The 26,959-nt window shown below is 38.2% G+C and overlaps 1 protein-coding gene across 3 annotated transcripts; it reads left to right on the top strand.

Moving 5' to 3' along the window:
• The first annotated feature begins 187 nt into the window (after window positions 1–187).
• On the top strand, window positions 188–26,865 carry Rlip (Ral interacting protein). Of its 3 annotated transcripts, none has more exons than XM_069505900.1 (10): window positions 188–389; window positions 2,022–2,160; window positions 3,304–3,532; window positions 11,251–11,491; window positions 20,728–20,837; window positions 21,134–21,285; window positions 21,627–21,807; window positions 23,083–23,207; window positions 24,720–24,903; window positions 25,002–26,865. In XM_069505900.1, exons 1-10 carry the CDS (start codon window positions 305–307, stop codon window positions 25,764–25,766), a joined length of 2,211 nt encoding a protein of 736 aa, XP_069362001.1. In that variant the 5' UTR covers window positions 188–304; the 3' UTR covers window positions 25,767–26,865. The 3 variants fall into 3 exon arrangements, with proteins under 3 accessions (XP_069362001.1, XP_034835948.1, XP_034835949.1); XM_034980057.2 differs by having other exon boundaries at window positions 3,301–3,532; XM_034980058.2 differs by lacking the exons at window positions 188–389; window positions 2,022–2,160; window positions 3,304–3,532 and adding an exon at window positions 7,445–7,522.
• The last annotated feature ends 94 nt before the right edge of the window (window positions 26,866–26,959 follow it).

Raw genomic sequence — 26,959 nt, 5'->3', positions numbered from 1 at the left:
AATTGTCATAATATGTCATGTCATTGACAACTTGACAACTTTGTCTAAGGTATCTGCTGCTCAGACAACTTGAACCCAGAGCCGTAAAACCAGTTAAAAAAAAAAAAAACTTGATTCTTTGTCTGAGGTCTGCTGTCGCCTGTCAGTCTGCTGTGTGTTTTGTCCTATATGTTATTGGTCTGTGGTTTTATCTATGGTTTTTGTTGTTTGTCGCTTCGAAAGTTAATTTTTTGTGATTTGTGAGAATCTTGATTTTAAAATACAAAATTGAATTGAATTTTTGAATCGTAAATTACTATTAACGATGGACTTTGAAAGTCCTGATGTAGCAAAAGACTTCCCAGGTCTATACGCCTCTGAAAGTGGACGAAAAAGCAATGAGAGTGACTGTAAGTTGCATTGATTTGTTATTCAACTATCTACCTATTCATTTTGATTGTGATATATTAATTTTCTGTTTTCCAAGATGGTTTGATACCTAATATAACTTACAGCAATCTTGTCCCAACGATACTTTAATATTCTCCATGTATTCGCGCAGTCGTGCTTGAATTGTGCCGCGTTTGTGCTTTCCATAGCACTTGGTTAAGTATAAGTAATAAGTAGATAGTCTCAAAAAGTATTTCAGGTTTTCAGCTATGGTGTGATGATCGTATTCATCTTTGCTTGGCTGAAACAAACAGCTTCTATAGACTGGAAGTGGACTGTTATTTTTTGAAGCATGTTTATAGGTGTCATTATACCTAAAGTTACGTGAACCCCGTGCCCCAATATCTACGTACACACATGCATGTCACTAAAGTGTACCAATTTGTATTCACTTTTTAAGATAAAAAAATACTAGATGATGTCTGTGACTTGGTCCACGTGGATCTAGGTTTATAGTTTTGGTTTTGTTATTTTTGTTTTTCCCGTGAGAACTCTTTGATTTTCCGGGATAAAAAGTAGTCTATGTTCTTCCCCGGGATGCAAGCTATTGCTGTACCAAATTTAGTTAAAATTGGTTGAACGGATGGCCTGTGTAAGGCTAGCAGACAGACAGACACACTTTCACATTTACAATATTAGTATGGATGTATGAGCTTTGCCTATCTGAAGTTTTATAATACTTTTGGGCTCTTTCTCCCTATTGCCTGTACACTATTCAACAAGAATACAGATTACAGATTCAGCTGTGATAGCCTAGTAATTAAGATGTCAATGTTCTATTCAGGGAGTCTGGGCTATAATCCTGTGCCCATATCTCTAACTTTTCAGAGTTATGTAAATTTGAAGCAATTGATTAATATCATTTCCTTTAATGGTGAAGGGAAACATAGTGAGGAAATCTGCATGCCTGAGAGTTGCCCATTATGTTCTCAAATGTGTGTGAAGCGTTCAATCTGCTATTGGCCAGCTTGATAACTCTTCTTTTTCTGAGAGGAGACCTATTTCTAAAGAGGTTCCGAGACAGTCAAGCAGCCTGACGTCAAGCACGTAGATTTGTTTTGCTTGAAGCGTACGTCAAGCAGCAAGAGGGACTTTTCTCATTCTGTACGTGGTTGTCTTATTTATAGGTAGTCCAGAAGTGGTCATACAAAGTGATTTTATCAAAATGCAACAGCGATTGTTTTGCGCGTCTCAGGCCAGTGCAATGAGTAATAATAAAAACCGTTTTCCACTCCATTGTTCGCTACTACAATTTTCGTTGTTGTCGCATAACAAAGCGTTGACGTCCTCCATATCTGACATTTGTCGTGCGAATGAGCGATGCTTGACTCAAGCAAAAATCCATGTGCCTGACTGTCTCATAACCTAGGTGGATGATTTATTAGGGTATAAGTACAATTATTGAAAGTTTGTATAGCAAGCCAAGCTGCGTCTGAGGGGTCTATAGAACATACTCAGACTTAGCTTAGACTTAAGACAGAGTGAAAACGAGACAGAGCTATATCTCTCACATAAATCTGCCTCATTTTAACTCTTATGTGCTCTATAGATCTCAGCCTGATAAATAGTAATAAAGTGGTTTTTCTAAACAGTTAGTGATGGTGGTGAACATGAAAAACCAAGTAAGAAAGATCTGTTAGGTCGGCGCAAAGATAAGAAGGAATCAAAGAAAGACAGAGGCTATGCTGCTTTAGAAGGTGAAAGCTCTCCAGAAGAGGATACTGATACAAAGTGAGTGAAGTTTTATGTACCCACTAGCTGATGCCCGCGGCTTCGTCCGCATGGATTTACATTTTCCATAATCCCGCTGGAACTCTTTGATTTCCGGGATAAAAAGTAGCATATGTGTTAATCCAGGGTATAATCTATCTCTATTACAAATTTCATCCAAATCCGTTCAGCCGTTTTTGCGTGATTGAGTAACAAACATCCACACTCACATTTATAATATTAGTAGGATTATCTTCTTTCTGGGATGGCGGTCCTTAAGTCGAAATTACGACCTGTGGACCCAGACCAGCCCCTGCTGCGAGCTGAAAATCCTGATATCCAGCCTACCATAATTTATTTATTATGAAAAAAATTACAATGTAGAAAATTCATACAAAACAATAAGCTATCAAATGTTTCCAGATAAATCATGTTGTGAATTCACTTTTTGACAATTCACAATTTAGACTTGTTGTGAATTCAGTGTGGCCCTTGGACTAAAAAGTTTGGAGACCCCTGATTAGATAATTAATTGTGATCGCTATCTTATCTAAATATATAAAAGGAAAAGGTGACTAACTGACTGACTGGCTGATCTATCAACGCAAGTCAAGTATGAAAGTCAAGTCAAAGTCAAATGATTTATTCAAAATAGGTAACATGTACTTATGCATGTATGTATGTACAACACTGCTTCTTTTTGGACGCCCCAGAATCATCAACGCCAGCGTGGTCGGCCGAGGCGACGTTGGCGTGATGAATTAGATAAATTTACAGTTACGTGGCCTGAAGAGGCACGAAATAGAAAATTGTGGAAGGATCGGAGGGAGGCCTTTGCCCAGATGTGGGACAGCACAGGCTGATTTAGATTAGATTAGGTATCATGTTACCCTAATTGATTGTCAAAATGGTTAGATTTGTAAGATAGTATAGTGGTGATCATTTATTAATTACGTAAACTTAAAACTAAAGTTCCAGACGCGCCCAGGTCTGAGAAGAGCCCACAACAAACTCAGCCGGGCAAAAACCCTTAATAATAAGGAAAAACTATGAGAGTTCTCACGTGCCCTTGCATAATTTGACCAGTGACGCTTGGCATATAGGTTGTTTTCTACCATTTTATAGATTTATGACATTCTCAAAAAACTTATTTCTTACCAGAAGTCCATCTAAAACAAAGAAGACAAAATCATTCAAGTTTCCAACAAAAAGTAAGGAGAAAAGAGAAAAGTCCAGGGACAAAGAGAAGGTCCTAGAAGATGCAGTTAAACCGAAAGAGTTGAGTGAAAAGGAAAAGAAAAAAGAAAAGGAGAGGGAAAAGGAAAGGGAAAAGGAGCGGGAACGGGAGAAGAAGGAGAAAGAAAAGCGAGATAAATTAAGGGAAAAGGATAAGGTAATTTCATTTTAAGTAAGTATGTTGCTCTTGCGTCAAAATTTATTTTTGAGAATTTTGAAAGAGGCAATGTGCCAGTACAATGGGCAACTTATCTTGTAAAATCTATACGGCGGTTCCTCTGGTACTGCAAATGTTCGTGGGCGGCCGAATTCACTTAATATTAGGTGACCCGCCTGCTCGTGTGCTCGCTATTTTTTTTTAATTATATAGGAGCCCCAAGGTGCTTTTATTGTAGCTCCCCTACATGTAAAGTGGGGATGAATTTTTTTTTCTCGTTTTTTTGTTGACAAGAGCGAGGGGCGCAGGCTGACTTTCGCAGCCCAGCACTGAATATGTCTGTACTGGTGTAGTCATACATATTCTGAGCTTTAGATATTACTAGCTTATGCTCGCGACTACGTCCGCGTGGACTACACAAATTTCAAACCCTATTTCACCCCCTTTAGGGGTTGAATTTTCAAAAATCCTTTCTTAGCGGACGCCTACGTTATAATAGCTATCTGCATGCCAAATTTCAGCCAGATTCGTCCAGTAGTTTGAGCTGTGCGTTGATAGATAGATCAGCCAGTCAGTCAGTCAGTCAGTCACCTTTTCCGTTTACATATTTAGATATATTCCGAGTGTGGATAGCTTGTATACAACAGAATTAGCCACGTTATGCAATACACTTAATTTTAAGTCAATTTTAATTACTTTGTACCCTAACTTGCTAAATGCTAATGCGTAAATCTAATTATGTTCTTATACAATACTTGGTGGTCTTTCATTATGCAAAAGACACCTGTAGGTGACCGACCGACGCGCACTTGACCGGTTTTTAGAGTTCCGTATCTCGAAACGATAAAAGGAACCCTGATAGGATTACTTTGTTGTCTGTCTGTATTTCCGTTTGTCGTGTCTGTCAAGAAAACATACAGGGTACTTCCCGTTGACCTAGAATCCTGAAATTTGACAGGTAGGTAGGTCTTACAGTACAAATAAAGGAAAAAACCGAAATTGTGGTGAGTTCACGAAAAATAAATTTACTACATCACATATAGATGGCGCTGTCCGTATTAACTTGCATTGTTCTACATAAAAGTTAGCCCTCTAACAAATAAACATAGCGGTGGAATAGTTTTACTCTGTTTTGTCTTTTTCCTTCAAATGTCAAATTACTGATGACAGAGAAAGACAAAACAGAGTATAACTATTCACCGCTATTCCAGGTTTATTTGTTAGAGGGTAGGTATACATAACTGCATAATGGCACGGAACCCTTCTTATGCGAGTCCGACTCGCACATGACCGGTTTTTTTTAAAGTAAAAAGGTGCAAGTTTGTACTTGTTAAAATATATAGACAATAATCTAAATATATACAATGAATAGGTGACTGACTGACTGATCTATCAACGCACAGCTCAAACTACTGGATGGATCGGTATGTAATTTAGCATGCAGATAGCTATTTTGACGTAGATATCCGCTAAGAAAGGATTTTTGAAAACTAAGGTGGTAAAATAGGGGGTTAAAATTTGTGTTGTCCACGTGGACGATGTCGCGGGAATAAGCTAGTAAATCATGTAAAAGATCACGACAAAACCTTGAACTCGTCGTTTCTAAACGGTGTCAGCACAATGCTGGTGTCCCATGTCGACATATAATGAGTCAGATCAGCAAAACAGGCTATTGTTACAACAACTACAATCTTCTTTGCTCAATTTTATTATCTTTTCATCTACACCTATTCTTTTTTCATCTTAGATATCTTATCTTTTTAATATTACAGTTATTGCAATTCACGAAGGCGAGTGAACTTTACCTTGTGGTATATTATATGACGATATAATATTATATATTATATATATATAGTATTTTATCTCACGAAGCGACGCGCGCTTTACTTGTGTACAATACAAGGTACGCATGTGTGCGTGAAGAGAGTAGCGTTAGCACATATATCCTAACTAATGGAATTAGGAATTATATTCCCAAACGTGAATTTAAATCTGTGTGACTTATTTTTTGTTGTTTATTGTGTAAAATAAATTATTAAATAAAAAATAAATGATATTTTGAAGGAACAGATCTTTTAAGAACTGAATAAAATGACAAATGGTTAGGTAATTTTTAAATATTTATTCAAATCAATGAAAATCATTCGAATCATAATCATTGATCAAGCAAAACAAATCTACGTGCCTGACGTCAAGCTGCTTGACCATCTCGGAAGGTCTTTATAGGTATAGCTTAGGTTTGATCGTGCAAATCGGATTAAGTAATATTATAAAGAGGCAAAGTTTGAATGTGGATGTCCGAAGTGGGTAATCTCTGAAACTACTCATCTGATTTCAAAAATCCCTTCACTATTTGAAATGTACATTATTCCAGTCCTCACTTCACTCTGTAGGTGTGCGTTGCGCCTTAGACTTCCTCTGAATACCGAATTCGTTAGCATCGTAAAGATTAAACCAGTGATTCGGAATAACGTAATTCTACTTGATAGGTACCTCGTAAAAATAATGTTTGTTTACAAGCAAAGGACATAAAACAACCCAGGGCACATTACTTCATCCATACATAATTTCACCGTTGAGTAGGTAGCGCCGACCTTGTCTACCTACACTACAACCAACGATCACTGAGTTGTACACCATAGAGTTGCAGACACTGGTACTAATTCTGAGCACACCTAAATTTAAGAGTATTCACATCCTCTTCTTACTAATATAATATGAAATGGACAGACACAGTTTGACAGTTTTAAATTTAATTTAGAGCCCTGAAACGTCGTGACTTAAGCTGCCAGTCGCGAGCCTATTGTTTAAATTTATAGCGTCCACTAAAATTAAGAGTCTTTAAATGTAAAATTCATGTTCCGTTAGATGATGCCTGTGAGTTAGTCTAAGTGAATTTAGGTTTTTTAAAGATCCCGTAAGAACTCTTTAATTTTACGGGATAAAAAGTAACCTATTCAATCTTGTTATAATAGCAAAAGAGTTGCGTTATATTATGCTAAAAATAGCGATATTATTGACATACAAAATGAGAGCAGTCAAATAGTTCATCTTACCATCGTGACCCATTAAGCACGGGTCTTCTCTCAGAATGAGAAGGCTCCACCTCGCTATCTAAGTGTGGATTGGCAAACTTCAATACATCTTGGAGAACATTATGGAGAATTCCCAACATGCAGGTTTCTACTTTCTACACGATGTTTTCCTTCAACGCTAAAGCAAGTGATATTGGGAAAAGTTGAGATGCGTGCCTGGGGTCGAATCCAGTTCCTGCATAGGAGGCCGAAGTTTTAACCATATGCTATCGTCGCTATTTTCTATTAAATAGTACCTACCTACCTAATCTAGTTGGTAATAAGTGATAGCACGCCTAATGTGCGCACCTTTTGGTGATGTTGATCGTCGTGCTAGGAGACTCATAGGCGAAGACTCCCCTTTACTGGCGAAACTACAAAGTCTCGTTCACCGCCGCAAGGTCGCCGGCTTATCAGTGTTTTATAGGATATATTTCGGAGAGTGTGCTCAGGAACTTTTCGATCTTGTCCCCCCTTCACCATTTTACCACCGAACCGCAAGACGTCGGGCGAGTTTCCATCCTTATGTCGTCGACATTCCATCTACACGCACGAAACGTTTTGCGTCATCATTCCTCATACGTATAGCTAAGGTTTAGAATACTCTTCCGCGATATGTGTTTCCTACCAATTACAACCCTGGTATCTTTAAAACAAGAGTGTATAGGCATCTTCTAGGTAAACGCGTCCCATCTTGGGCCACATCATCACTTCCCATCAGGTGTGATTGTGGTCAAGCGTATACCTACAATGAATTTAAAAAAAAAATGTTCGCACTCTTTGGATGATCATCGCCTCTAGTAGGTATATGGCACCTCGCTGTCGCGACTCAGTCTCGACAGCCGCATGGTTTATTCAGTTGTATTCTGTGACCGTGCCAATCGACATGCATCACCTGCGGAGCGTTTTTACTAAGGTGTTCGATTTATTTGTTACTAGTAGTTGCCCGCGACTTCATCTGCATTAAGTGTGATACCTAATATTCAAAAACGTGTGTACATACAAATCTTCCTCGGGAAATGATCTAAGTGATGGTGAAAACCGAATTGAAATCCACTCAGAAGTTTAAAAGTTGTAAGCGAATACACAGGCAAAATGCTGATTATGATTTTCCTACTGTTTTTACTTTTGGTCGTAATTAACGTGTTGATTTCTTGAATAAATTTTACTATAGTATCACACGAAGTTATTTATCTACTTGCAAGAGACGATTTATTTGTCTTCGAATTGAGGTTAAAATCTTGTCGAAATTGTATGTTCTTATTGGATTGAGGGTTACGATTAAATAATCATGCAGGTCGGGAAATTTGTTCAACACATCAGCTCCTAAAAGTTGTAATACAAGGATCTCATTCCACCCTCCTTTTTCTACAATCGCACCGCACGCCACCGCAAATAATATCACCTTCACCGGGGTGTCTGGTGCTCGTTTACTCGCCATTTTTATTTAAAAAAAACTATGGGTATAGAATAAGTGGATATAAAATAGTTCTGCTAAATTACCGGATGACCTTATTTTCGTTAATATCTACAATTTTTTGTTTATTTTAAATTGCAATAATTGAAATGAAACTATAAAGTTTCAATAAAATATTCCACTTAACAGAATTGCATTATTACAATGACTAGCTTATGCTCACGACTTCGTCCGCGTGGACTACACAAATTTCTGTGTCAATTTATTACAATTTTCGTAAAAATCTCTAATTTTTTGAAAATAAAATATAGCCTATGTCACTCAGGAATAATGTAACTTTCTACTGGTTAAAGAATTTTTAAAATCGGTTCAGTAGTTCCAAAGATTACCCCCTACAAACAAACTTAACGACTACCTCTTCATAATATTAGTTTAGATTTAGATTAGATATGCGATACGTGTTAGGTACGTTGCAGCAGATCAATTAAAGATTTTCGCAGATTCGAAGGTCGTGTATCTACTCGTAGATAACTGGGAAAATTTGAATACCAAAGGGTCGGGAATCCAAACCCTTTAATGACTCACGAGCCAAAGAGTAGGAGGGTCCCCTGATGATAATTAATTACTGCCGCCCTTGACAATTTAATTGCCAATTATTTGCTGGCTTTTAAGGGATTTGTTTTATCCTAATAAAATAAATAATAATAAATGTGAAAGTGTGGATGTTTGTTACTCAATCACGCAAAAACGGCTGAACGGATTTTGATGAAATTTGGAATAAATATAGATTATACCCTGGATTAACAATAGGCTACTTTTTATCCCGGAAAATCAAAGAGTTCCCGCGGGATTTTGAAAAACGTAAATCCATGCGGACGAAGTCGCGCGCATCAGCAAGTCTGTTTATAAAAATTAATATCTAGGGATTATTGAAATGTGGTGCTACCAAATGCTGCTAATTAGCTGGATCCAAAAACTAAGAAAGGATGAAGTCCTACGACCCACCGATAAAAATAAAGCTCTTGACTATCAAACGCAGAAAGGCTGGAACATGTTCTCAGACATGACCAGACGTCTCCTTCAGATAATGATGATGGGCAAAATTGAGGGAAAGAGAATAGTCCTGGCGTACGAACTTTCGAGAATGGACTGGGATAGCCAATGTAGTACAGAACGCGGCCGAAAGTAATGTACATCGACCTTTAGAAGGAGATAGCAAATTTGTAGAGCGTTGTCCCTGTCGTTGAGACCGACCAAACGTCATATAAGTATGAGTGACAGAGACAACGCTCTACAAAGCCAAAATGACATTCTAAAGGCCGATGTTACATTACTTTCGGCCGCGTACTGTACAACTTTTCCATTTGGCGAAAAGTCCGCCAAATAATAGTTCCAAATTCGATTTCCAGCTTGTCGCATTGTTACATATTGTTTCACCGGTGTAAAACAACCTTTCGAAATTTCTGCGACAATGCTCCATTCAAACCATTCTCGCACGACACCTGCCTGGCGACATTTTTGCCGCTGTAGTGTGGTCCGTCTAAATATACACTTGTTGTAAAGGGGTTTGAATATTTTAGTATGGAGCGTGGCCTACCTAGTAGTAACTTACTTTTTGTACCATTTTACTTTTTTTTCTAAAATAGTGGCCACACATAAAACCTATTGTATTGATGCAAGCTATTGATTAATACAGGTTTTATGAGTGGCTGCTGTTTTGGAAAAAAAGAACAAATGGCCAAGTGGTAAGAACTAGTTAGGCCAAAATATTCAAAGCCCCTTCAAAGTTCAAACCACAAAAGAATAACAAGTCTACCAACTCGTAAAACCCGAGTGTAAACTCTTGACTTCCTTGCTTAACAAGCTCTTTTAACAGTGGCTTTCAGTTGCACAAGTGGCTCATTATATGTACATAGTTGTTAACCCCATACGACGCAAAAACACGGGCTGAGTGAACTACGTATAAATGAAATGATGTATGAAATATAAATTGACACCTGGCAGGTGTAAATTCATATATCGATTCATATTTTATCTATAGACTAGCTTTTTTTTTATATAAAGAATATTAGGCATGTTAAATGTCAAATATTCCCCTTTCCTCTTCAATTAAGCGTCAGGCTTGTGCTAGGAGCAGGTACGACAATAGTGCAACGGGCGGGGTTTGAACCGTCGACCTTTCGGTTTTCAGTCCACTCCTATACCGGTTGAGCTATTGAGGCTCGCGACTTCGCCCGCGTGGACTACATAAGTTTTAACTCTCTATTTTATCCCTTAGGGGTTGAATTGTTTATAAATCCTTTCTTAGCTGATGTCTACGTCATAATAGCTATCTGCATGCCAAATTTCATTCCGATCCGTCCAGTAGTTTGAGCTGTACGTTGATAGATCAGTCAGTCAGTCAGTCCGCTTAGCCTTTTATATATTTAGGAAAGGACCATTTAGTATGAATTCAAATTGCAGGCTTTTTTGATTGGTTGGTTATGTTGTGGAAAGGTAGCTCCCAATGATGAAAAGATTTTAATGTTATTTTTGTTTGGAAGCTGTGTCACTCTCTGAATTGGTTCTTAGCTAAGTTTTTCCGGGTTTGATTATCGAATTCAACTCTTGTAAGCTCTCAGCATTGTTTCAAAGTTGTAATAGGTACAATATAATATAGATATCTACATTGTTATTATATGTTAGACTAGCTGACGCTCGCGACATCGTACGCGTGGATTTAGGTTTTTAACAATCCCGTGGGAACTCTTTGGTTTTCCGGGATAAAAACTATCTTATGTCATTCTCCAGGTCTTTGACCATATCCATGCAAAAAATCACGTCAATCCGTTGCTCCGTTGCGACGTGATTGAAGGACACTGGACAAACCAACAAACAAACATACTTTCGCATTTATAATAATTGTATATTAGATTAGAACACACTTAAAGCGATGGCAACCTATAGTATGCGAAGCGACCAGTCAAGATGGCAATCGGGGAGGGAACGCCCCGTACACCCGCACAGCCCCTGCGCTGACCCGTTGTGGGCGAGTGCGGGTGACGTGAGGGTACGCGGGGCGTCCCCCCGCTTCATATCTCGACCTGTCGCGGATTATAACTAAGGTTTCTCATCATAATATTATTGTCTTATTGTAAAGTTAGAAAAAATATTAAATTATTTTATTTCCATCGAACGTGTCGATCAATGTTTAAAATCTTTTATTGAATAGTAAACTTTGTTTACAGGAGAAAGAAGAAAAGGCGAAATTCAAACTCGAATCAAAAGAGAAATTGAAAGATGACAAGAAAGAAAAGGTTAAAGATAAAGATAAGGAAAAGGTTAGAGAAAAGGATAAGGAAAGGGTGAAAGAAAAAGAAAAGGAAAAGGTAAAAGAAAAAGATAAAGACAAAAAAGATAAGAAGCTTGTTAAGATGCCATCTACTGTCACTTCGGGGGTGCCCTTTGAGGAAATATTTACTCTAGGAGGTAGGTGGCTAGCATTACAAATTCATGATCGTTTCTTGCTATTTCAGAGTAAACTATTTATTCTTAATTTTTTGTTATTACAGCTGCAACAGCTGAATTGCTGATAGTTATTCGCCCTATAAGTCTTGCGACAGAGAAGCAAAACACGCATTTTTTTCTTAAAAGGTTGCAAAGTAAACTGAACACTATTTCCTCTATGCAATGTGCGTGCATAGTGCATACATTTTGAGATCTCCATATCATGTCAAAATGACGATTTTAGTCTTTAATATAAAATGACAGTTGACACATAGATCTGGCGAGTCCTCACATATGGCGCTTCTCAAAATAATTTATGCATTATATTTCTAATCGACCCGCGCATTTGCGCCACTTTTTCGTATTTACACCAACTGTGCAGCAGTTGACACGTAGCGGAGTTAAAGTTCAGTTTACTTTGTAGCGTTTTAGAAATAACCTACCGCAATAAGCCAAAATAAAAAATAAAAATAAATTATAATAATATTCTTACAATTTTGCGCAATTATAAAGTGGTAGAGAAGTACTTGAAACTCGTAAGTACATCTAGTTGTCCTTTATTTTTATTAATATGTATGATATACTATGATGATCAGGTATAGAATACATATTCATAATTTATCGAGTAACGTAAACAAAGTAACAGAACAACAGTTAACATTTTACTACGTAATAAAAAAAACATGCCACATGAAATCGTATCCCGACCGAACGAAATCACGCTTTTAATGATAGATAACATGCAAAAATATTATCTGCGCTAATGACAAAACGAAACACTGGGCTCAAGGTAAACTGAAACACCACTGACCTTTACTAATACAAGTACGCTGGTCCTGCATTTGCCGACCTATTTTTGAAGCAACTTGATTTTGCCCTTTGGCGCTGATAGCAGCAGTGGGCGTAATGTGATCGTACTCGGAACTAAATGTTAGGCGTAAACGTGGGGCGCATCGAATCGGCACAAAAAATAATTGTCAAAAACATTTTATTTTATTTTGTGAAATAAATAACAAATAATAAACATTGATTTCGGTTGATTTTAGGTTTTTCCCTCAGTTTCCAAAGTTTGTAGAACCCATGGCACACTTCCAGCGTATTTGTATAATGTCCATTTCAGTATGAAACTGATAAGGTGTGTCACATTTCGATGCGCAATGGAATCTTGAACTCTACACTCTAGACAGTTACAGGCATTGCAGTTATGATCGTGAACTGCACTAACCCTTTTTTGTACGGTTTTGAAATTGGCGGTAAGAATTTTTTGATATAACATTTGTGTGACAACATTCATAGATAAAAAAACTTGATAATGCTATAGGTATAGGTAGATGTTCATAGATTACATCGTGCAATTATAACTCTTACGTGTATATTATATGATTATATTAAAGTTTGGATATTTACTATATATATTTTTGCTTAGTAACTCTGTCGAACATCTAAGAATGGTTTTGATTATATTAGTTTTAGTTTAGTAAAGTTTACAAAGCAAAAAAATACCATCCGATAGTTTTTTTTTGCTTTGTAAACATTATAGTTTGGCTGTGCAATTTGGAGTTTGGACTTAGGCTTATATCATACTAGATAATGCCTGCGATTCGTCCGCGTGGATTAAAAATCCTTTGGGATTTCTTTAATTTTCCGGAATGAAAAGAAACCTAAGTCCTTCCCCGGGATGTAAGCTAAGTCTATACCAAATTTCATCAAAATCGGTTAAACTGTTGGGCCGTGAAAAGCTAGCAGACAGACAGACACACTTTTGTATTTATAATATTAGTATGGATTATCGTGAACAACAAAAATAAATGTTTTTGTAATTGGCGGTAAGAATTTGTAGGCGTGTCAGTGTTATAATAGGTTTTACTGTCATAGATTCCGTGAAAAGAAACGTTGCATGATGGAAGCTTTACTCTGTGAAAAGAAGCCATCTTGGATTAGCCGGCAGAGTTGGATTTTGACAGACACGCGTAGGTTGTCTGATTCATAATTCACTCTAGCCTTTTTATTAGAATTCAGATTAGCTTAGGTAATTCGAGATAGGTAGCTTTTAGCGTGAATAATAATGATCGTGATATTTAATTCTGTGATTGTGATAATGTAGAATGTTTGTGTTAAATCGTAACCTTAAAGTAATTCTAACCTTTAATGCTATCCGGTGACTTTGTCTGCAAAGCACTATTAATAATGTTCGCGTAGTTGTTAGACGAATATGGAATATTAATTATATTGGTGAATATTAGAGTAATTCGTGAGTTAACGGTTGGCCCAGTGGATAGATTATTATAATGACATCCGTTAAGGTTATTTCTGCAAACGCTAGTAATTTAGAGTGTAATTGGAGATATACCGGCAGTTGAGATAATAATTAGTTTAAAGTGATAGTTTAGTGTGATAGTAATTTGCAGTTAACTTTGATAGTACCCGCTTTAGAAACGTATAACCCGTTTGGTTAAGAATCATTGATGACTCTTGTGTAGGGTAGACACTACCCTACACAAGAGGTAGGGTAATCAGACAATGAGTTTCCCATTAGATCGAATAGCTTGCATTCTGGTGGTTTCGAGGAAACCGGGCACGAGCTGGCGATCCCTTGAGTGGGATTCGCGTAGGTATAGTGTGGCGATTGCATACCTGGATGAATAGTGTTCGAGGCGCCGTAGCGCACGATGCTATGGCATTCGGTACGTAGACGCGCATAGAGTGGATAAGGTAGAGCTATTGTGATATTGCGAGTTAGTAAAGAGGAGTCAATAATATGATCTGGTTTAGATAGTGAGTGTCAATGCAATGATTATTTTAAGAGTGTTCATGAAGTTGAGATTGGTGATTGAGCTAGTCGCCACGCGAGTTTCTTGCTGGCTCTTCTCGCGGTAGGCTGTAGCATTCCGAACCAGTGGTAGATTGTCTTTAGATGATCAGATAAAGAAATGGCTAGTGATTTGATTCAGAGGCTGCAATAGCAATTGTGCCCAAATCACATGATGCGATGATGCTATGATGATGATGATGATGATGATGATGATGTTGAGATTAGGTTAGAGTGAGGTGAGGGGTCGCTGTGAGGGGTGGTTGGAGGCGACCTAGGTAGGGTTAGGTTAGGTTTACCTCGTTACCTTGCGTTGATAGTTTCCCTGTGCTATACGTGAGAGTTTCCATGATAATAATTGAGGATAGTCCATGTAATTTGATAACACAAGAATATCGTTAGTTCACATATGCTGCCTGGTTCATTTTAAGAAAGTAAATCCCGACTCATCCAATAGGTTGTTTAAAGTGCTGAGAACTAATTGTAAAGATCATTGATTAAAGTACCTAGTGGTTAATTACTACGTTCTGATACGTTCTGATGTCGGCTGAGGATTAATAATAATAATTATCGGTCATTCTCCTTCCTATTTCTGATGTACGTGTCTAGCGCGCCTACATCAGAAGTGGGATGAGCACATGCCCACATTTTTGAAAGTTATGCCCACAGTTTTGCAAATAATGCCCACATTAGCCTGGTTTATAAAAGGATAACGTTACGAGAAAAGATGATATTAATTTGTTTAAAGAAGAAGAAAAGTTTTCCAATTTTAATACCCACAATTAGGCTTTGTTGTAAAAATTGCAGAAAAAGATTTCGCGGTTTTATCTGAGAGTTAAAAGATCCTTAATATTTCGGATTGGACTCTCACTGCCTCTGAACGTGAAGAGTAGTAAATGGTGTGTGAAATGATGCTTTGTGTAAACCCCGTGATGCAGTGCATGTTGGTATCTATCTGGTATGGAATACTGGCAAGTGTGGTGTAGTTGATCGCAGGACTGGCCTATGCGAGTCAATGTTCTGAATCAGACTACGGTTTGACTATGACAATGATTATAACTTTGATGGTGAACTGGGTGGCAAGTGATTAGTCTAAACTCTAACACCCTTATTAATAAAAAATGCTTACTTCAAGCATTATCCTAAGCTACACTTGGACTAGTTACTTCCAGGACCAACGTAGTATTAACAACGTTATTAATAAATATGGAGCTACCTGGATTTAACAATGCCAGCCTTACTTCGGGATGAAAGCGTGCACGTGTGGCTGCCCCTTTATTAAAAAGTGAAAAGAGAGAGTCAGCGAACGAACTGAATGCTGTGTGTGACAGTGACAGACGATTTCTCTACCTGGACCTATAACTGTCGACAGTATTTTGGGTTCGACTTGACTTCACAGCGAGTTCACAGCTGATAGCTTGCACCGCCATTTTTGTTTTGCAATTTTAACCGGCTTTCCAAAAGGAGAAGGTACTCAATTCGGCGCGTTTTTGTAAACCGATTTCTCCGAGGTTTCTGACCGATTTGCATAGTTTTTTTTAATTAGTAGAGGAAGTTCGCGAGACGTTACCATAAAAATGTTTGGATCCAACTATTTAATCCTGACGCTGCAAGAGTGCTGCACTCCTAAGCCATGGGACTTTGGAAAGTATTGATGGCAATTACTTAATTTATTACCCAGAAAATGTTTCAGTTTCACTTCATATTATCAATGAAATAATCTGACTTGATCTTGTAGATCACTTCGTTTGTGGCAGCGTGTGAACTTACGACATTCCACACTGATGGATGAGACGCTGACGGGATGTGTCCGGTCCGCTTCAGTATGTTGTTAGTTGACGTAATGGACAGATGTGACATTGAGATCATGACTAAATGGATGACCTTTAAATTGTAAAACATCAGGGACTCTCGGTCCATGTGTGTGCTTGTGTGTTGTGGGACTTGGTTGAAGGAACACACTGCTTGCAGATGTTATGTTTTAGTAAGTCCCTGTGTCTATCCTGGTAAGGAAGTGTCCTTCCAGATGTTATGAGTCTATCCTGGTAAGGAAGTGTCCTTCCAGATGTTGTGAGTCTATCCTGGTAAGGAAGTGTCCTTCCAGATGTTGTGAGTCTATCCTGGTAAGAGAGTGTCGTCCGGGCCAGACTCGCAAGAGTTGGTTGAGGGGACACACTTCTTCCAGATGTGGAGTCTATCCTGGTAAGAGAGTGTCGTCCGGGCCAGACTCGCAAGAGTTGGTTGAGGGGACACACTTCTTCCAGATGTTGTGGAGTCTATCCTGGTAAGAGAGTGTCGTCCGGGCCAGACTCGCAAGAGTTGGTTGAGGGGACACACTTCTTCCAGATGTTGTGGAGTCTAGCCTGGCTGGAGGGATGCACTCGCTCAGTCCAGATGATGTTCGACCCTGGTTGAGGTGTATCGTTCGGGCCGCACCTGAAGAGGTTGGTTGAAGGGATGCACGCGCTTGCTCCAGATGTGTTGGATGAATGGACAGTGTCGTCCGTGCCAGATTCTTATGGGTTGCTTGAAGAGATGTGCTCGTCTTGTCCAGGTTGCACGCTTTTGTTGTGACATGCGTCGGTGACATGTTATGGTTGCGACATGCTATGGTTGCGAAGTAATTTGGTTGTGACATGCTTTGGTTGTGTTATGCATGCTTTATAATATGTAGTTTTTGTGCTTGTGCTGATCGTCAGGATGGACGAGCGGATGTTCTGACGATTGGAAATTGTTTGTGCTTGATACTTACTAGCTCCCGTGGACGGTCGCATGTCAGAATGGCCGTGTAGGCGTGTCAGTGTTATAATAGGTTTTACTGTCATAGATTCCGTGAAAAGAAACGTTGCATGATGGAAGCTTTACTCTGTGAAAAGAAGCCATCTTGGATTAGCCGGCAGAGTTGGATTTTGACAGACACGCGTAGGTTGTCTGATTCATAATTCACTCTAGCCTTTTTATTAGAATTCAGATTAGCTTAGGTAATTCGAGATAGGTAGCTTTTAGCGTGAATAATAATGATCGTGATATTTAATTCTGTGATTGTGATAATGTAGAATGTTTGTGTTAAATCGTAACCTTAAAGTAATTCTAACCTTTAATGCTATCCGGTGACTTTGTCTGCAAAGCACTATTAATAATGTTCGCGTAGTTGTTAGACGAATATGGAATATTAATTATATTGGTGAATATTAGAGTAATTCGTGAGTTAACGGTTGGCCCAGTGGATAGATTATTATAATGACATCCGTTAAGGTTATTTCTGCAAACGCTAGTAATTTAGAGTGTAATTGGAGATATACCGGCAGTTGAGATAATAATTAGTTTAAAGTGATAGTTTAGTGTGATAGTAATTTGCAGTTAACTTTGATAGTACCCGCTTTAGAAACGTATAACCCGTTTGGTTAAGAATCATTGATGACTCTTGTGTAGGGTAGACACTACCCTACACAAGAGGTAGGGTAATCAGACAATGAGTTTCCCATTAGATCGAATAGCTTGCATTCTGGTGGTTTCGAGGAAACCGGGCACGAGCTGGCGATCCCTTGAGTGGGATTCGCGTAGGTATAGTGTGGCGATTGCATACCTGGATGAATAGTGTTCGAGGCGCCGTAGCGCACGATGCTATGGCATTCGGTACGTAGACGCGCATAGAGTGGATAAGGTAGAGCTATTGTGATATTGCGAGTTAGTAAAGAGGAGTCAATAATATGATCTGGTTTAGATAGTGAGTGTCAATGCAATGATTATTTTAAGAGTGTTCATGAAGTTGAGATTGGTGATTGAGCTAGTCGCCACGCGAGTTTCTTGCTGGCTCTTCTCGCGGTAGGCTGTAGCATTCCGAACCAGTGGTAGATTGTCTTTAGATGATCAGATAAAGAAATGGCTAGTGATTTGATTCAGAGGCTGCAATAGCAATTGTGCCCAAATCACATGATGCGATGATGCTATGATGATGATGATGATGATGATGATGATGTTGAGATTAGGTTAGAGTGAGGTGAGGGGTCGCTGTGAGGGGTGGTTGGAGGCGACCTAGGTAGGGTTAGGTTAGGTTTACCTCGTTACCTTGCGTTGATAGTTTCCCTGTGCTATACGTGAGAGTTTCCATGATAATAATTGAGGATAGTCCATGTAATTTGATAACACAAGAATATCGTTAGTTCACATATGCTGCCTGGTTCATTTTAAGAAAGTAAATCCCGACTCATCCAATAGGTTGTTTAAAGTGCTGAGAACTAATTGTAAAGATCATTGATTAAAGTACCTAGTGGTTAATTACTACGTTCTGATACGTTCTGATGTCGGCTGAGGATTAATAATAATAATTATCGGTCATTCTCCTTCCTATTTCTGATGTACGTGTCTAGCGCGCCTACAAATTTATTCATGCAACATAAATATTATAACTGACATGATATCGCAGCTATAGTAGGACTTTTACGTATTTTCAAGTTCTCTTTTTTTTATTCAGACTGTGGTCTATTTAATAGCTGTTAAATGATGTTAAACAGAATAATATATTTTATTGAAACCGGCTCTAAACGTAGGATTTTAGGACAATTTTATTGTTATCTTTAAAGGTGGAGTAACATCAACAATCACAACCGTTTGATGGATCGTAAAAATGTTTTTAGCTGAGATAGCGGGGTGGAATGTAAACATACCTACGTATTTTATAGTTTTCAATTAATTATATTAAAACATTTGAATCCATGGCCATCCATATGGCCGCTATAACAACAAATACTAAAAATAACAAAATGGCTGCCATAAAAATTAAAAAAAAATTAAAAATTGTTATTTCTTGTACGAAGGTACGGAACCCTTCGTGTGCGAGCCCGACTCGCACTTGACTGATTTTATATTACCTTTTTACCTCATTAAAAATAATCTTTAACGATTTTGCATTAAACTCGTTTTTACATAGATTCTGATTTAATTCTTTGGCAATAGCATTTGTTAGAATTTTCTACCTTGTCTCTTTGTTGTGTAATTTTTTCTTGATTTTATGATTTTTTTGTAATTCTTTTGTACCAATGGATACCGAACGAAACGTAGATGTTTTTAAAATAATCCGCAGGATAAGTGCCATAGTAATTTTTACAGAAAATTTGCAAGTTATTCAAAGAATTAAATTTAAAAATCGAAAACTTGTACAGTTTTTGGGCTGTAATTTTAAAATGCTTGAAGTTTTTTAGTTTTATAACTGTTTATTATTAACAAGGATATGTACTAGCAAGAAATATAAAAAAATCTGCTGAAATACTTTGTTCCTTGGTTTTATTAATTTTTAAAGTGGCAAACACCCTTTTACCAAGAAAAAAATGAATAACTCGAAAACGATACACTTTCGCATAAGCACTTTAGGGGTCGTTTGATAGCTAATGTCCTGTACTATAACCCCTTAACGGGATCGTGTCCTCTTTTCCTGTAACCCTGTATATTATAAAATTTATTTACCGATATAGCTAACAAAAACATTTCTTACATAATATCCCCTTTCAATAGTTTGCAGACCATTGCCTAAGCCCTAAAGGGTAGTAAAAATGAAGTTATCATTACATAGTTAGGTGCTTCATGGTATAGACAAAATCCTTTACTCTCTTCTAGGCTAGACTGTGCCTTAAAATAATCGATAACCGCGAACCCATAGGAAAAATCCATTAAGTAATAACTTTGCGGGTACGAATGTCATACCTCCTCCCAGGAGCTTTACAAAATATCACTGACTCGTTTTGATGTCTCGTAGCTTTTGCGATTCCCTGTCGTATTAAGACATGAAATTATGATTTTACAATATTTTATGGTATATATGGTATGGTAAGTCATGAACTGAGGTACTAATTCACTTAAGTACTTGAGGTACGAAACCCTAAATAATAGACACGGTTGGTTTACATACTATTTAATGAAGATGCGACATCTAGGTCTGGCTAATCCCATTGTACACAATCCTTAAACTAAAATTTTATTTTATTTGTTTTATTATTAAACCTCACACTCAATTTAAACCTGTTTTAATATCTATAAGATTTTTAGGTCTTATTATTGCAAAGTAGATCTTTTGTAAAACCACATAAGTATTCAGCTTTGGACGAACATTGGCACCGATTCCGTTGTCTTTCTCTAAACTAAATTTCGAGTATCTGCATCCTTTTCTTTTCAACAATGCTAAAAAGGGACAGAACATGAACATTTAAAGACTCAAAATTTTAGTGCACGCTACAAATTTAAACAGTAGACACGCGACTGTGCGCTAAAATCACGGGTTTTATCATCTAAAAATTAAATTTAAAACTGTCAAACTGCGTCTGTCCTTTTCATATTACATTAGTAAGAAGAGGATGCGAATACTCTAAAATTAGGTTGTGCCCAGAACCAGTACCATTTATTCGTTTTCTTGCAGTGGCATTGCCAATATTCGGGGTGCCTCTGCAGCAGTCGGTAGAGCGCTCGCGATGCCACGACGATACTGCTCTACCACTGGTAGTACGCGACAGCATTGACTTCTTACAAGTAAGTTTATTTTGTTGACTACGGAACGCTAGTGTTTAGCACTTATGTTGGTATAGCGGATGTTACATCCAAAAAGTGGGGGGTCTCTGATCCGATCCGAGTCCGTAATATTTTCGGTCCGAATTAGTCATACAACTATTTGTATGGTAGCTTACGCACTACTTCCTACTTCCGTCATCCGATATATCTCCGTCATCCGTCAGAATATCTCGGATGCGGACATACACATACATACAATACAAATACGCAAACTTTCTCTTATAAGTGTGATTTGAATTAATATGTTTCCATTACAGGCGCACGGTCTAAAGTCCAACCAAATATACCGCACGGAGCCGGATAAGATCAAGTTGCAGCAACTCCGCAAACTGTTCACTGATCGAGGCCCCACCTTCCCCTACCACTGGGATGTGCCCGTCGCTTGTGCTATGCTGAAGAGTTTTATCAGGTAAAAATTCCGTGGCGCATGTGTGCGTGCATGTCGGACCAATCAGTCGCGAGTAAGCGCTCGCAAACGCACACATTTAGGGCGTCTGTGCAACGATCCGTGAAATCACGGATTCCGTTAAAATACTGATCGAACGACTACGTATTTGTATGACGGCAACTCCGAAGAATTACGGATACGAACCGAATACGGATGAGTGCACACTGCACAAACGCCCTTAGTCTACCTTACTTATACCGATACGACTTAAACACAAGCATGAGCCACTCGTCTTCGTAAAATGCAAAAACTATAAATATATATTATGTTAGTAGTATAGAGTTAAAATTATTAAATTTCAGTGAGCTCCCAGACTCGATTCTAACGCAAGAACTGCACGGGCAGTTCGAGCAGGCAACAGCGATAGCAGAGCCGCAAAGGGAAGCCACCATGGTGGCGCTGATCAGCAGACTGCCCGCCTGCAACCACAGCCTACTGGGCTGGCTCATGAGGCACTTCGAAAGCGTTGTGGCCAACGAACAGGTAACTAGCGCTACCTCGTTTTAACCATATAGATTTATGTCAGCGATGTAACGCTACCTCGTTTTAACCATATAGATTTATGTCAGAAATGTAACGCTACCTCGTATTAACCATATAGGTTTATGTCAGAGATGTAACGCTACCTCGTTTTAACCATATAGATTTATGTCAGAAATGTAACGCTACCTCGTATTAACCATATAGGTTTATGTCAGCGATGTAACGCTACCTCGTTTTAACCATATAGATTTATGTCAGAAATGTAACGCTACCTCGTATTAACCATATAGGTTTATGTCAGCGATGTAATGCTACCTCGTTTTAACCATATAGATTTATGTCAGAGATGCTACGCTACCTCGTATTAACCATATAGGTTTATGTCAGCGATGTAACGCTACCTCGTTTTAACCATATAGATTTATGTCAGAAATATAACGCTACCTCGTATTAACCATATAGGTTTATGTCAGCGATGTAACGCTACCTCGTTTTAACCATATATATTTATGTCAGAAATATAACGCTACCTCGTATTAACCATATAGGTTTATGTCAGCGATGTAACGCTACCTCGTTTTAACCATATAGATTTATGTCAGAAATGTAACGCTACCTCGTATTAACCATATAGGTTTATGTCAGCGATGCAACGCTACCTCTTTTTAACCATAAAGATTTATGTCAGCGATGTAATGCTACCTCTTCTTAACCATATATTATCATCATGATCAACCCATTACCGGTCCACTACTGAGCCGGGTCTCCTCTCAGAGGGAGACGGGTTTGGGCCATAGTCTGCCACACTGGCCCAATGCGGATTGGCAGACACCATATATTATGTCTGAGCCTAAATAAAGCCTCTATAGGATTATACGATAGCGGAGCCGCAAAGTAAAGCCACCATGGTGGCGCTAAACAGCAGACCATCAGAAGGTGGTCGGTGTCATTCATTTTATATGAAGATATGCACACTCAAAACACCATGACGTGTTTTGAGGCGCAGAAGCTATCTGATGCGACAATCTCCTAATTAGAGCGTGCATCGACGATAGATTGCGTTACAACTAATCCTACGTAGTAATGTGCTTGTACCTTTAGTATCTACTTTACAGCTTCAGTATCTAATCTATCAAGGTATACTTATTAAGCTTGTAAAACTTTTGAATAATTTAGTATGTGGCCCTTATAAATGGGAACCGTTGGCTTGGCTTCCTACAAAAATTATTTGGTAATCTTTTTTGCTAAGATTTGATGTTAATTTAATGTTTTCAGGTGAACCACGCGAACATTCAGACTATAGCCACTGCGATGGGCCCAGCGCTCAACATGTCCCTCAACCTGCTCACTTACTTCATCACCAAAGCAGACAAGCTCTTCCCCGAAATCCGTTTAACTAAGTGAGTTTTTTTTATTACTCAGATACAAGTTAGCCCTTGAGCGTGATATAACCAACGTAGAGTAGACCACCGGTATTCGCCGGTTAATGATTAAGGGTCAAAAATCTCGGCATATAAGCTGAAATCTATAGAGCTTACTTGGACTTTGGTCAAACATTTTTACAACGAGGCAGCGTTATATCGCTGACATAAATCTATCGTTAACTGGAACTTAAGTTTGAGCAAAGACAAAGTGCGCTCTATAGATCTCGATCTTAGACTGCAAGCTAGCTGCAATTTGGATTCGTCTTTTATACTGTTAACATAATATATTACTGCACCGCAACTGTCCCGACAGTCTGCGTGCAGTTTACATTACATGCCAGTACTAGAACTGTTCGCCGAACGCAGTCGGTCGGCAGTTGCAGACTGATCTGCGTAAATCTGCAAAACTTCCTAGGTCATAGAATTGGGTATTTGCCTTTGTCAAAAATAAATTATTTCTCAGGGATTAATAAATAGATGGTCTTCCAAAATACGTAAAGGCAAGTTGCAAGTGACGATGCAGCCTAAGATGGAGCGCGCTTGCCTAGAAGATGCCTATTTACTAGACATGTGTCCGCTATAGCTTAACTTAACTGAAAACCGCTGCCGTGCCTATAGCGTACCGTAGCGTTATTGTCGTAGCTAGCAACGGTTTTCAGTTATCATCTATGACGAACCACCTGACAACGCAACACTGCCAACTGGCAACTGACAATGCATTGTTTGGTTTTTTGGTAACTAGAAACGCAATAATTATGCCTTCTCTTTCTTTCTTTCACTGAAAGCTGAGAAGGAGCGGTTATTGGCTACCGGCTTAGTAACTAAGAACTTGGTAAACCAAAGCCGACCTTATCTCTATTACGCTAAGGCTTAACTGTACAAGTACTTGTCCATTACACTTTGATCTGTCAATCTAAATACAGTTAGCCTTAGACTAATAGAGATAAGGTCCTCTTTGGTTTATCAATCTTCATGAAATGTTTTTGGTTAACTGGACTGTGGCAAACTATTCGTGCAGGCGTCCACTATAGTTTGACCTATGATCAAATTAAACTTTACTGCTATGAACTTAAAGTTGTGATTACTTCACGATATTCATGAAAGTAAAATTGGTTTTATTTTAGTGAATATGCGCGCGCTAGCTATACAGACGGTATTGATACGGCAGCTAGCTTAGTTACTACTACGGAAACCGCTGCGCGTTGCGCATATTAAATTAGTTGAAACACAACTCTGATACCGATATTCGGCAACGGTTAACAATATCAGTATTGAAACTAAGTAACTGTTGATTAACCGTTGCCGTAAATAGCCAATAACGCCCATCTTTACTATTTACTCTGACTTGAAGGTACCCATAATTAAATTTAGAAGAGAAAACTGATGCTGAAAGGGAGTTCAGCAGTTACTGTCGAAATGCTTTCATAAATATTTAGATTTTGTTTGTTTTTCTATTTATGTTATATTCACCTACGTTTGTATTTACAGGTATGTCCCGCCTCTTCTGTCGATTCCCAACGACTTCCCCGAAACTGCGAACGAAATCAGCGAAGAGTTGCGCAAACAAGAGTCCTTGCTGAGTCAAATACACGCGGAGATGCACGCCGGCTTCATTACCGCGACTAGAGACCAGCAGCTGTGGGAGGCGCAACGCATCGTCACGCAACTTAAGGTAAATAACAGGATGTTTTTATTTTTTTGACTTAGCATAGTCCCCGGTCTTTAGCATCCGAATTTTTAAGTCTATTGATCTTTTAAATTTCTTTGCAGAGGAAGCTTCGATCGGTTCAAAAATCAGTTGAACCTAACGCAGTGCCCACAGCTAACCAAACGCTTCCACAATTAACTGACGAAAAACAGGACGACAAATCAAGCCGACGAAACTCACAACCTATTGACGTACCACCGAAATCCATAGAATTAGCAACTAATAATACTTGTGTAATAAGCAATACTAGTATTGTTAGTAATACTAGTATTGTCAGTAATACTAGTATTGTCAGTAATACTAGTGCAGCTCCAATAGAAACAGATATACCCTTAGCAGTAAATGAACCATTTCAAGAGTTACAAGAATCCCCAAACACAGACCTAACATTCCCCGTAGAATTCGAAGACAATTTCGATTTTAATCTCACTGAAGCTAAAGATGAAACTGATAACACAGAAAAGGTTGTCGAAAAACCGAAATTTACAGAAAAAGAACTCAAAGTTTTAAGACTACAATTAGAGAATGCCGAGTATTTGCAATTAAAATCCTTGCTTCAAGCAAAAATAAATTCAGAACAATTCGAAATAGTAAAACTGAGAAGTCATGTGGCGTTAAAAAATAAACAAGAAGGTAATATTCAATGTAAGGAAAATAAAGAGAACTTTACGCCCGAGGAACAAGAGTTGAAACAGAAGTTGTTGAAAGAAAACGCCTTGCTCGAGCAGAAGAGACTGAATTTAGTCAATCAGATCTTCCAAGAGCGGGTCGCGTGTATTCAGCTAAAGATTGAGCTGGCAATGAAAGAGATCATGTCTAAGTCTTAAACAGAACATTGGGGCCGATTCTCTAGTACACAATCTCTAAACTAAACTAAATTAACAGGTCTAAATCTAGTGCTTTCCTTTTCCGCAAGCAACATTATGAAAGGGATAGCAATAGATTTAGACGTGATATTTTAGTTTAGTTTAGAGATTGTGTACAAAGGAATTAGCCACAATGTCTCTTTACCGTTCTACTACAACGGCGGCTCGATTACGGTGAAATGACAGCTACAGTGTGACGATCGCAATCACTTCTGATAGGCCAACACTCGCTCACTATTTGCTACAATGCATTGTTGCTACCAGAATACCATAAATTCAGCCATAATCACAACAATTGCGATTGTAATAATGATTGATACAGGTTTTCCAGCATCGACCTACTGAACGGCGGAAATTCGTGTGCCTTGGCATATTTCTGTGATTGACACCCAATCTACTCGCACGAAACATTTTTGTTCAACATTAGATACGAACATTTTGGGCATTCCAAACCAGCTGTCTTTCCTAAACTGAAGCTAGTTTTGAATTTAAATGTATTTATTTTAGTTCTAAGTTATTATTGTTATGATCTTTCAGTTAAAAAGAGCAAGTTGCGGGCTGTATACCGGCGATTTTAAATGCATATTTAAAAACGATTTGACGCGTGTCCTAACCTACATTGTATAAATGTGATGGATTGAATAAAACGAGTCACACAATCGACACACAAATTAATTACTTTGTTGTTAAGAAACAAAGATTAATTAAAATATAAACTCATAATGGTCATTAAAAATACATTAATTTGTATGACTCAAACCATCACACCTTTCCGAATGGCGACGTAAAGGGTGCTTGTCCACCAAAACTAAAGCGGTGCGGAGTTGGAGAACCAGCAGACCAATCAGATTATTGAGCGATGACGTAATATTTTTATGCGTCATTTATCTATGATCTACAAGACTACAACCCCCGATCGCTATTAGAAATCCTCTTGAAACTATTTATCAGTGTTGTACAGTGTTACAAGGAATGTAATATTTAATTTGTAAGCTTATGTGATGATAATTTATTTTTAATTTTATATTTATGATGAAATAAAGTAGTACATTTTTTATTATCAAGGTGTTTTATTTACCATGCTTAGGGACTTTTTTTAATTATTTGTACCAAAAACATTTACAGTAAAGAGAAAAAAAATCTATTTTAACATC

The sequence above is a fragment of the Maniola hyperantus genome, chromosome 21 (genome assembly GCF_902806685.2).
Source record: "Maniola hyperantus chromosome 21, iAphHyp1.2, whole genome shotgun sequence".
In the NCBI taxonomy this organism is placed as follows: Eukaryota; Metazoa; Arthropoda; class Insecta; order Lepidoptera; family Nymphalidae; genus Maniola; species Maniola hyperantus.
The sequence above is the reverse complement of the archived record's forward strand: the minus strand, read 5'-3'. Positions and strand labels throughout refer to the sequence as shown.